At 32.5% G+C, this 13,237-nt stretch overlaps 2 protein-coding genes across 4 annotated transcripts in view; both read left to right on the forward strand.

Annotated features, from left to right (window-relative positions):
* Positions 1–13,237, forward strand: part of LOC127712352 (uncharacterized) — a 143,248-nt gene that overhangs the window by 55,228 nt on the left and 74,783 nt on the right. The window lies entirely within an intron of this gene.
* LOC127712355 (uncharacterized) overlaps positions 1–13,237 on the forward strand; it is a 70,770-nt gene that overhangs the window by 46,694 nt on the left and 10,839 nt on the right. Inside the window, exons 5-7 of the mRNA XM_052218729.1 lie at positions 3,137–3,184; positions 6,439–6,486; positions 8,226–8,275. Coding sequence (XP_052074689.1) covers positions 3,137–3,184; positions 6,439–6,486; positions 8,226–8,275 — 146 coding nt within the window. The remainder of the gene's footprint in view (positions 1–3,136; positions 3,185–6,438; positions 6,487–8,225; positions 8,276–13,237) is intronic.

Here is a 13,237-nt window from a genome sequence, read left to right on the forward strand (position 1 = left end):
CTGAGATAGATGGAACCTTTGTTTCTAAATACAATTCATCATTAATGAACGGGTAGTTTGGAAAAGTATGACATAGATCATGTCAGTACCGAAGAACTCACTACTGAGCTGATGATGCCCTCGAACAAGAGTTAGTCCATCAAACCACCAGCATTGATCAGTGCTAGAAAATACAAGTAACACTTTATAAATTGTGCGTCCCAGGCACTTTTTACATTCACTTTCACCTAGAATGAATGCTAAAACCTAACTTTTGAAAATCAAGGTGGTATAAATACTACCAAATGAAAGTAACTAAATGAGACAAAGGAACTAAAACAAGACTAACGAAATTCATTTGAACTTGGCATGAGGAAGATATAACCATAGATATTAGATATATTATAAAATTTTCCTCAAGAACGCATTCTTCTTGTATATAGTACCAACATTGGAAACATTGGAAGTTTATTTGCAATGACATATGTTTGATATCTTTAGACAAGTCGTAAAAGTTTTGTTTTTAATAGTAATTGGCCAACCAAAGTTGCAAAGGAGACGACATTTTAGGTGTTGGTTTGCATCTCATGATACAATGAGAGGTTATAAACAGCATAAAAACCAAGCAAACAAAATTGGGCTTCACGAGCTCACCAAAATCACGAGGTACACTTGGGTCTTCTAAATGTTTTTACAAGACCAAATAAGTAACAAGTAGATATCTGGTGTAAACTTACATGTGTTGGTAGTCATAAAGGAGGACCAGGTCGTTGCTACAATGAATGGATAGATTCCATTGTCATCTCTAAACATGCTTTTGGCCAAGTTTGATGAAAGATACTGCTGAGTTAATGTGTCAATCTAAATATATAAATGATTATGTGGTATGATTGCCGATGAGACAACTCTCCATCCAAGACTAAATGATATTGAAGTTAACAACTTTAAATCACTGTTCGGCCTTCAACAACGAACACAACCCATACCGCATAGTCAGCTATAACAGGCCCGAAATGACAAACGTAAAACAATCCAAACGAGAAAACTAACGGCCTGATATATGTACAAAACGTTAAACGATAAACAAAACTGATATACAGTAACAAACAACAATCACTGTATTAAAGGCTCCTGACTTGTGACAGTGGCGGGGTTAAACATGTTTGCTGGCGACAAAACCTATCTTTTTTTAATTTCCGGGCTCGGTAAACACCACCACCTGGAGTTACTGTGCAGATTTGGTTTAATGTGTATCCTTGCAAGTAAAGTAGCTCCAAGTCTTTCGATATAGTGTAGAATGTGTTGATGAATGTGTTAGGAACGACATGTTTGCTTCAGTTACAGTAACAAAGTTCAATTCAGTCACATTTGGTAACGTAGACAATAGAATAAAGAAGCATGGATGTTAACCTCAAATTTTGACAGAAAACTATAACAGAGGATTGATTGGTTGAATGTTGTTTGATGAACGTTTAGTGACGAATATTTAATGCATGTTCAGGACGAGAACATCTAAACAATAAAAAACATTATGTAGTATAGGTCCTGTTATAGAGACCGTCCTGGATGAAGGTCGGGGAAATTATGTCTGCCACTACAATATGAGGGTATATTGGATAGGGACTGATATTTTGACTTGCAACAGGCCACATATGGACCCCTCAAACAGTTGTTGTAAGGGTTCTTAACGAGCAAGAAGCGTGACTTATGACTGTTCAGGAAAGATACGATTTATATATTGTAACGTACTTTTTTAAAATTTACCCTTGATTTAATTATTTCGAACTACGGTTCGAACTTCCTTTAGGCAAATTTGACCTTTGATTAATTGGATGTTTTTATTAGTTCTTTTGGTCATATAGCTCTGAACGTTTCTTCCTATTTTTGAATTTTAGGTCCTCAATGCTCTTCAACTTCGTACTTTATTTGGCCTTTTATTTACTTTTTTGATTCGAGCGTCACTGATGAGTTTTTTGTGGACGAAACGCGCGTCTGGCGTATACAATTTTAATCATGTTATCTTTGATGAGTGGTAAAAGCGTCTGACCATAAAACAATTAAAATGCTGGTATCTTTGTTGAGTTTATTTACAAGCACTGGTTCAATGCCACTGCTGTTGGAGGTTTCTCCCCAAGGGTATCACCAGCCCAGTAGTCAGCATTTCTGTGTTGACATGAATTATCATTGATATGGTCATATTAAGGAATCAATAACTGTTTATAAGCTATGAATTTATCTAATACTACGGTTTTTCTACGCCAGGAATAGGTTACCGTAGCTGTATTTGACACCTTTCGGAATTTCGGCTCCTCAATGCTCTTCAACTTCATACTTTATAAGCCTTTTTTTTTTACTTATTTGATTCGAGCGTCACTGATGAGTCTTTCGTAGACAAAACGCGCTTCTGGAGTATAAAATATTAACCTGGTATCTATGAAGAGTTCATTTATATATAACTGGTTTTTAAATATTTAGGTTTTCGCGTTCTTGATAAAGGTAAATCTAGAAAAGCGCTTCGGATCAATTTTCAGTCTGGGGTTGTCTGTTTGTATTGTTTTTGTGACATTCTTTGTATCTTCTCTCTTTTTTTATTCTTTTGACTTTTAAAAGACAATGAAATATTTCTGAATAAAGTCCGGAAATTCTTATTCGATTTTTTTCCCAACAACGTTTGGATTTTATGCACCGACCTTATTTTTAACATTCTTTAACGTAGCATAATATTAAGTATCGTTTGTTTTACTATGGTTTCATGTATTTTATATCGTAAGTCGATAACATTATTAAACTCATGACCGAATAACCATGATAACACTTTCATGTATTCGTTTATCAATATGTTGTTCTGTCACTAGTTGAATACTTTTCGATATTTGAATTCAAAGATAAGTTATTTTGTTAATATCAGACAAATTCATGTCTTTTAATTTTGTTTGTTTATTTCCGACAGAGAATCTGTTAAAACTTTTAAGAAATAAAATGTAATAACAAAACAAAAGAATGCCAAGGAAAAATTCAATTACAGTCATATTCTTGATTTGGTACAGACATATGTAGAAGATCATGGTTGAATAAATAAAAAAATTACTACATGTCATACAAATAGTTATAATTGGTTTCCAAAATTTATCAATATGCATTTTAATCCTTTACTCAGAAAGAAAAAGAGCAGCCGACAATGGAAGTCAACAAACAAACGATACACGTATGTTTTACGCATAATCTTTTCTTAATATTCACGAGCAATACATTTTGGCTAACCTTCTTTGCCGTGCGCTGTTATTATGGATTAAACAAAAATCAGCATTGATACGTAATACTCTAAACGTTGCTGATTTAATTTTTAGATTTTTATTTTTATTTTTATTTATAATAAGAAATGGGATATGTAGTGACATTGAAGTCAACATTATAACTTTAAACAGGTCAGGAATAACCATTAGTTGGTGGATTATACTTCAATTCAAGTATAATCCACCATTAGACATATAGTGAGATAGACCAATTTAGGTATAATGCAGTTTTTATTCACAAAATTGTGTAATGAGATATTCGAGCAGCTTTTTGCATATACCATCTTAAGCTTTGATGAGTACTCATTGGAGACATGAAATTTTTATTTAAAATTGTTTTTAAGAGATATTGGAGTATATTTTTGCAATTTTGGATAACAATGGCATTATACCTCAATTTGTGTAACTAATTAGATGTCAAATGGTGGATTATATCTGAATTGAGGTATAATCCACCAATTAATGGTTATTCCTGACCTGTTAAATTTGTAATGTGAATATTTGTTATAAAAATGACCGAACTCTAAAGTAAATTAGAAAGGGCAAGCCCATACAAACCGAAAAATCATTATTGCATGTTCGTCACGTAAGTACGTCATTGTTTGTGATGTCCTGTGGTGTCTGTCGTTGATGGAAGATGTTCGTTGTTGTTCTGTCATTTGCATGTTGTGTCGACTATTAAATTATTTGTTTGTGCGTTTCTCTGTGATGAGTGTTCTGGTGTGTGTTTGTGCTGTATTTCTGTCACGTAGTGTTGTCATTTTAGCGATGTTTTTTAACATTGTCATATAAGCGGGAGGTTTGGCTAGCCATAAAACCGGGTTACAAAACGATAAACGATAAACAAAACTGATATACAGTAACAAACGACAATCACTGTATTAAAGGCTCCTGACTTGTGACAGTGGCGGGGTTAAACATGTTTGCTGGCGACAAAACCTAACATGGGACAGTGGTGTAACAGCATAACATCAGATCAAACAATGAAAATCAGTCGAAAAGGGGTTAAATCATCGACAGATTGTAGAACAGTGAAAGTGTATATGTTTATAAAATAATATTTAGTATGGTTTGAATTTACTGATAACAAAATCAATATTAAATCCAATAAAAACAATATTTAAAGATCTAATTTCAGTGTTGAATAGATAACATTTAGAAAAAATTTATTTAAAGGATCGCTAAGTTTACCTGGTTCTTTTTTTTCATTTCCGGGCTCGGTAAACACCACCACTTGGAGATACTGTGCAGATTTGGTTTAATGTGTATCCTTGCAAGTGAAGTAGCTCCAAGTCTTTCGATATAGTGTAGAATGTGTTGATGAATGTGTTAGGAACGACATGTTCGCTTCAGTTACAGTAACAAAGTTCAATTCAGTCACATTTGGTAACGTAGACAATAGAATAAAGAAGCATGGATGCTAACCTCAAATTTTGACAGAAAACTATAACAGAGGATTGATTGGTTGAATGATGTTTGATGAACGTTTAGTGATAAATATTTAATGCATGTTCAGGACGAGAACATCTAAACAATAAATACATTATGTAGTATAGGTCCTGTTATAGAGACCGTCCTGGATGAAGGTCGGGGAAATTATGTCTGCCACTACAATATGAGGGTATATTGGATAGGGACTGATATTTTGACTTGCAACAGGCCACATATGGACCCCTCAAACAGTTGTTCTAAAGGTTCTTAACGAGCAAGAAGCGTGACTTATGACTGTTCAGGAAGGATACGATTTATACATTGTAATGTACTTTCTTAAAATTTACCCTTGATTTAATTATTTCCAACTACGGTTCGAACTTCCTTTAGGCAAATTTGACCTTTGATTAATTGGATGTTCTTATTAGTTCTTTTGGTCATATAGCTCTGAACGTTTCTTCCTATTTTTGAATTTTAGGTCCTCAATGCTCTTCAACTTCGTACTTTATTTGGCCTTTTTTTTACTTTTTTGATTCGAGCGTCACTGATGAGTTTTTTGTGGACGAAACGCGCGTCTGGCGTATACAATTTTAATCATGTTATCTATGATGAGTGGTAAAAGCGTCTGACCATAAAACAATTAAAAGGCTGGTATCTTTGTTGAGTTTATTACAAGCACTAGTTCAATTCCACTGCTGGTGGAGGTTTCTCCCCAAGGGTATCACCAGCCCAGTAGTCAGCATTTCTGTGTTGACATGAATTATCATTGATATGGTCATATTAAGGAATCAATAACTGTTTATAAGCTATGAATGTATCTAATACTACGGATGTTCTACGTCAGGAATAGGTTACCCTAGCTGTATTTGACACCTTTCGGAATTTCGGCTCCTCAATGCTCTTCAACTTCGTACTTTATTAAGCCTTTTTTTTACTTTTTTGATTCGAGCGTCACTGATGAGTCTTTCGTAGACAAAACACGCTTCTGGCGTATAAAATATTAACCTGGTATCTATGAAGAGTTCATTTATATATAACTGGTTTTTAAATATTTAGGTTTGCGCGTTCTTGATAAAGGTAAATCTAGAAAAGCGCTTCGGATCAACTTTCAGTCTGGGATTGTCTGTTTGTATTGTTTTTGTGACATTCTTTGTATCTTCTCTCTTTTTTTATTCTTTTGACTTTTAAAAGACAATGAAATATTTCTGAATAAAGTCCGGAAATTCTTATTCGATTTTTTTCCCAACAACGTTTGGATTTTATGCACCGACCTTATTTTTAAAATTCTTTAACGTAGCATTACATTAAGTATCGTTTGTTTTGTTATGGTTTCATGTATTGTATATCGTAAGTCGATAACATTATTAAACTCATGACCGAATAACCATAACACTTTCATGTATTCGTTTATCAATATGTTGTTCTGTCACTAGTTGAATATTTTTCGATATTTGAATTCTAAGATAAGTTATTTTGTTAATATCAGACAAATTCATGTCTTTTAATTTTGTTTGTTTATTTCGGACAGAGAATCTGTTAAAACTTTTAAGAAATAAAATGTAATAACAGAACAAAAGAATGCCAAGGAAAAATTCAATTACAGTCATATTCTTGATTTGGTACAGACATATGTAGAAGATCATGGTTGAATAAATAAAAAAGTTACTACATGTCATACAAATAGTTATAATTGGTTTCCAAAATTTATCAATATGCATTTTAATCCTTTACTCAGAAAGAAGAAGATCAGCCGACAATGGAAGTCAACAAACAAACGATACACGTATGTTTTACGCATAATCTTTTCTTAATATTCACGAGCAATACATTTTGGCTAACCTTCTTTGCCGTGCGCTGTAATTATGGATAAAACAAAAATCAGCATTGATACGTAATACTCTAAACGTTGCTGATTTAATTTTTAGATTTTTATTTTTATTTTTATTTATAATAAGAAATGGGATATGTAGTGACATTGAAGTCAACATTATAACTTTAACATGTTTAAACAGGTCAGGAATAACCATTAGTTGGTGGATTATACTTCAATTACAGTAAAATCTACCATTTGACATATAGTGAGATAGACCAATTTAGGTATAATGCAGTTTTTATTCACAAAATTGTTTAATGAGATATTCGAGCAGCTTTTTGCATATACCATCTTAAGCTTTGATGAGTACTCATTGGAGACATGACATTTTTATCCAAAATTGTTTTTAAGAGATATTGGAGTATATTTTTGCAATTTTGGATAAAAATGGCATTATACCTCAATTTGTGTAACTAATTAGATGTCGAATGGTGGATTATATCTGAATTTAGGTATAATCCACCAATTAATGGTTATTCCTGACCTGTTAAATTTGTAATGTGAATATTTGTTATAAAAATGACCAAACTCTAAAGTAAATTAGAAAGGGCAAGCCCATACAAACCGAAAAATCATTATCGCATGTTCGTCACGTAAGTACGTCATTGTTTATGATGTCGTGTGGTGTCTGTCGTTGATGGAAGATGTTCGTTGTTGTTCTGCCATTTGCATGTTGTGTCGACTATTATATTATTTGTTTGTGCGTTTCTCTGTGTCTAGTGTTCTTGTGTGTGTTTGTGCTGTATTTCTGTCACGTAGTGTTGTCATTTTAGCGATGCTTTTTAACATTGTCATATAAGCGGGAGTTTTGGCTAGCCATAAAACCAGGTTTAACCCAAATTTTTTAAAATGTCCTGTACCAAGTCAGGAAAATGCAGTTGTTATCAAATAGTTCGTTTCTATGTATGTTGTCTTTTGTTTTTGTTGCACTTCAGTGTTCTTGTTGTTCCTTTGTTTTCCTCTTATACATGTTATAGTTGATGTGTTTCCCTCGGTTTTAGTTTGTAACCCGGATTTGTTTTCTCTCTATCGATTTATGAATTTTGAACACCGGTATACTACTGTTCCCTTTATCCATAAAAACCGACAAAAATCAAACGCTTGAATATATAAACCGAAGGAACAACTTTGAAATACCTGTTATATTTCTAACTTGGAACAGGCATTTTCCAAAAAACATAAAGGGTTACACCTGTTTTTACTGCTAGAAACATTGCTACATACATATCGTACAAGAGATTATGTATCAATATGCATTTGTAATCTTTTCAGCCAGCAACGGAATTGAAAAGTCTGGTGTAATAAATATGTTTTAAAAATATTCTTTTCTAAATATGCATGTGAAAACAAATTCGTCTGATTTTTAGCCGTGGGGTGGAAATAAAAAACAACATTGAATAATCTAGCATAAACACTTTTTTATTGTGAGTTTAAATCGTTATTTTAATTTCAAATTTGTAATGTGAGTATTTGTAACATTAAAAAAGAGAATCCTTAACAATGATCACATAAATTCATGTCAATTTAGCATCTGTATTTTATTCTCTTGTTTATTTTGGACAGACATTATCCAAAAATCAAAGTTAAGTCAGTATGCTTCGTAAAGTGCTTGTGAGAGGTATCAAACTGCTTTGTAAATATTTTTCCAGGAAATGGGAGACAACAAGACCAAAGAACATATACAGTTAACTGCAGAAAGGTACGTTTTGAAAATAACAAAAGTTTTAAATATTTATATATATTACATTACAAATGTTGTGTATTCTAATGACATTTACAAAAAACAAAATCAACGTTAAAGCAGTGCTCTCACAATTGCTTTTATGTTTTCAGAAATAATTTATTCTTTTGGATTATTAGACCTTTTTGTGTGTGAGTGATGATTTTATATATAAATATTGTATTTTGCATATCTCAAGCATGAAAAAATCGTAAAATTCGCAAACGAACGTCGTTTCCTCATGAGCGACTCCTTTTCCTCAAGAGAAATAGCTAATAAAAAATTATTGAATTCTTTTTATAGAAAATGCGTGAATACTGTTAATAGTCATATGGAACAGTTAGAAAACAACTTTATCCAAATTAGTGTACTAAAACGATATCTACAACTTAGAACAACTAATATGCTCTGACGCAACGTCATATATTGCTAATATTAAGTGTAACAGAAAAATGACGTTAGATTGGAACGTCATTTCGAAAACGCACACCATTTTCCTATTTTCCTTGTTGGGTAAATGCAAAGTATTACACAAAAGTATAAATGCTGTGTGAGACCAATCCAATACGATTTTTTATTCTTATTCCTAAACGAACAGGCAGTCTTTTTTTGTATTAAAAGGGGATAAAAAAGAACTGTAATTTTTATACTTTTAATCTTTTAAAATATTTCCGTGGTACTGAATACAAAGACAGAAAGAATACTGTTTGGTATTGCCTCATCAGTATTTGCTCCTTTATACACAACTGGTCATGCATTTCAATAATAATTTGTAATCAGACAAGGACAAACCAAAAAAAATTGTGTTTAATTTCACTAATAGTATAGTTTGAAAATATAAAAAAAAACTTAATTTAGCGATTTGATAAATGATTTAATTAAATATCGTCTAGTGCTGCTAAAAAGTTCATATGTTCTTAGTTTAGCTTGATACTGTTTTCAGATTTTTAATTTCGGATTTGGTTAAAATATATCTGGCAGATACGGAATAGTTTATTGCAAGTCTTTTTGGAACAAGTTTGTACGAACAATTCCACTTACTGACAATATCATAGTAATACCCTTTCAAAACATTAGCGCCTCTAGGAAAGGCAATACCCCAGTCGTCTGTGACGGCTGATGGTAATATTTCTGGCTCATCTTAAGTTTTTATTAAATGAAAATCGAAATCATAATCATTCGCGACAACGGCTTTGATTGTGCCATTACTAATTAAATCTAGTTAAGAATCTCCACTGTTGTTATTTTCAAATGCATGGTTTTATGTTGCATGTTCGCGTACAATTTTAACTGCCCGAGAATTTCCGCGGAGTCGAAAGTTGCGACATAATTCATAGTTAGCTGACACACATTGATCACACGTATAACAGGACAAATCAGTCACCATCGATTCGGAGTTATTAGTCGTTCTAACACAATGAATTTTTGGAATATTGGCAATGCTTTTGAAATGTTGTGTTGTATTTCGGGGGATGGTTTTTACTTATCTAAAAATTCTGCGCTTGCAGCCGGTTGATTTTGGTTTCTGTAGATTATTGTTAGAAAGGTTGAATAAATCTTTTCCGTTCTAAATGGATGACCGACCACGGATTACGGACAAATCCGCCTCTCTCGTTATATATCCGCCAGCCGCGTCTTGTGCACTTTTGCATGCGCAGTTTCAAAAAAATTTCTTATGATAAAATCATATTCTTAATCTGAAAAAGTCGTTGCTAAAAGACGAAAACAATGACGGCACTTGTATTGCGTTCCACAACCACCATAAATTTCGTGCATAACTTTTCGATTGTAGCTGATTTTATGTAAATATTCTGAAAACTGATTTTTGAACATAATGTGCAATGTACTGGTTGCGTTTGTCATCCTCACTTATAACGAAAAATTCCTCTTTAACATGTTTAATAATAACAGGGTTATCTACTGAACTTTCGATACCATCTACTTCAAGGACCGCGTGTCGGTATAAAAGAGTCACATGAATAGATACTTCAATTTTTTTTAAATATCCAGTTTGGATTTCAGTCTTATCCAAGCATTTGTAGCTCTCTGAGTAATCATTTACTGTTAAACAATGATAATGAGGTAAGTTATCTAATAAGGATCGCAACTGTTTTGATTGCCTAGAAGCGCTAAATTGGTGGTACGGAAAGTACGGACAATTTGTATTAAAAAAGAGAACATTTCAAATGGTTTAGTTAACTTCTTTACGAGCATAAGCTTCAAATAGATTTAGATCCGCGTTTTGAATCTACGTATTCATACCGTTCCCACTGTACAGTAGACATGTTTAAATTATCAGTTTTGTCTTCTTCCGTTAATTTGAAATTATGAACACCACAATTGTCATAATTTCTTTGTAAACATTTAAGTTGATACACATTTTCCGAGTTTTTACATACAGTTTCGTTGACAAGCTCGTTAAGATTTTCATAAATTTTAATTTCTCTTTGAAGTGCAGGATTGTTTTTAAGTATTTCGCGCCTGAAGTCCTTGCAACTTTTGAAAATACGGTGAATTTCGATATGGTACCTACAGCAACAGTTTTGTTTATCTTTAGGACGAATAGATTGCACGAAAAACGGTTTAAGTTTTACAAATGTTCAATGGAAATTTTTATTAGTTGGATTTTTTTCCTTGAAATCGAAATATACATAAACTGCATGTGAAACAAATTTTTGAGGACCAGTTCTCATTCTTTTCATGTCACTTTTGTTACCCGTAGGCCTATACACACCAAAAGAGGTCTAAAAATCAAATACAAGCTTTTTATACATATCATTTAAAGCATCTGATCTAGTTTTATGTTTTGTAAAACTCCACGAAGCATTGTCCAATTTTAAAACTGACGCTCGATGTTGCCTTCCTTGACTCAACCTTTTGTTGTTTAGCCCTACTTTTCTACTTACGTGTTTAGCATGTAGTAAGAATATCCATAACTGTTGTTGCTGTTTTAGAACGTTGCTTTTTTGTTGTTGAAATTATTTCTTGAATATTTTTTATGATATTAGAATTCGTGGAATCAACTGTTTTATCTTCGGGACTCGTAATAACATTCATATTTATCAAAATATTAACCGTTGGGGATTTCTGCGCTTGAATAGGTGTTTTCGGTAGCGATTTTTTGAATGGTGTATTTCTGTTATTAAATTCTAAATTTGTTTCTTATGACTATTTTAATTTATCGCGATACAGTTTCTTCCTTTCCCTTTTCTTTCCTTTTCCTTAATATTCCTTTGTTTTTCCTGTTCTCGTTCGTCTCTTTTCCTCGCGGATTCTTTTGTTCCTGTTTTTTCATTATGTTTTTCGGCTTGCCTTGATTCGATGTAAAGTTCCTTGTTTTTAGCCCACGATTTTCACTTTTGTTTATTTCTTTTTTCTCTTCTCTTATGTAAATACTACTGTACCTGTGCTATAAAAAAGCCTTCGTCAACATTTTATAATTTACATAGGATATTAGATTTTAATGTCAGTAATTTTGTGGTGTTAGAGGAATATTTTTGCAGTATATGTTCAAACCACATTGAATATGATTTTAATCTAGCGCTGGTAAAAGAGACAATACATGTACTTATGATACTGGTTTTTGATGGTCTCATAGGTGTGCATCCTTTGTATGATGTGAATTATTTCATTTTGTTGAAAGCAGGACATTTACAGTAAGCGAAGGGAGGAGTTTGTGAATGCGGTTTTTAAAGTCTCGGCATATTACGCTTAATTGTGACGGCGTCAAAAGTTCGAAGAGTTGCGTGAAAATTTGGCGTATTTTATCGAAAAAAAACGAGTTTTATGTTTCGAGTTTGTTACATGGCACAACGTTAAGTAAACATTTTTTGTGATAATCTGTGTTTTCCGATACCTAAATGTACTATATTCTTTATTCTTTCTCTATCATACTGTGGAATTTTGTGAAACAATCTTTATTTTTAATTTTCATTTCTGCATTTCTAAGAAAAATTTCCCGTCAAAGATTTACTTAGCGCTATTTTTCGTGGTAGTTGCAATATCTAACGTTACGTCTCTATGAACGCGTTTTGTATTTGCATTTATAGACAGGGCAGATCCACTATTGTCATCATTTGACGTTAGTCCTATGTTGAAATACCCGAAAACTCGATAAAACATTCGAGTTTGTTCAAACCTACAGATTATAGTGAAGATAAGATCGTATATGAATATGCTTCAACAACATATAATTGAAACTTCTAATGAACACCAAAATTATGTGTATTCCGATTGGAATCTTTTCTGTCATTCATGTTGCAGATTTATACACTAACCAGACAGATATAAAGATCATATAATTTGTTTATAAAATCCTGGTTTTTACTAAATTCACAATGAAATGTATCAAGCTTAACTCCTTATTACTAAATATCGCAACATAAATAATGACCTTACTATTAGAATTGCACATGTTAATATCCTAACAAACATTAATGTTAAATGGACGACTTTTCCAGTCTTTAAATTAATTTTCCTTTCCATGATGGTAATGTTCGTTTAGAACTTCAAGTGGAGTATATATTTCTCAGTTGGTTAGATGTGCACGTGTATGCAGTGAAGTTTCTGATTTTAATGAACGCAATATTTCCATTACTTCTAAACAGCTGGGATATCGGTATTTGAAAGAAAAATGGTCACAATCAGTTTTTTTGGTAATACTGTTTTTTAAGCTGAAAGATTCGGGAGAGTTCCTTCAAATCTGACATCTTTGCTACATGTACGTAGACTGACTGTTAAATAGGAGACTTTCCTTTCGCTTTGAAAGCAAAGCTATATTTTTTAATAATACATAGGCTGAATGTGCGAGACTGCAACCTAAGTATCATCCAAAACAACCATAAAGGTTAAAACTGACAATTTGTTGGTATTCCTCATTTGAACATAAAAAAAAATATTTAGAAAAAGTAAGTTTACATGTATTTGTACACTTTTGTGAAT

This window comes from Mytilus californianus, unplaced genomic scaffold (assembly GCF_021869535.1).
Source record: "Mytilus californianus isolate M0D057914Y unplaced genomic scaffold, xbMytCali1.0.p SCAF_8, whole genome shotgun sequence".
In the NCBI taxonomy this organism is placed as follows: domain Eukaryota; kingdom Metazoa; phylum Mollusca; class Bivalvia; order Mytilida; family Mytilidae; genus Mytilus; species Mytilus californianus.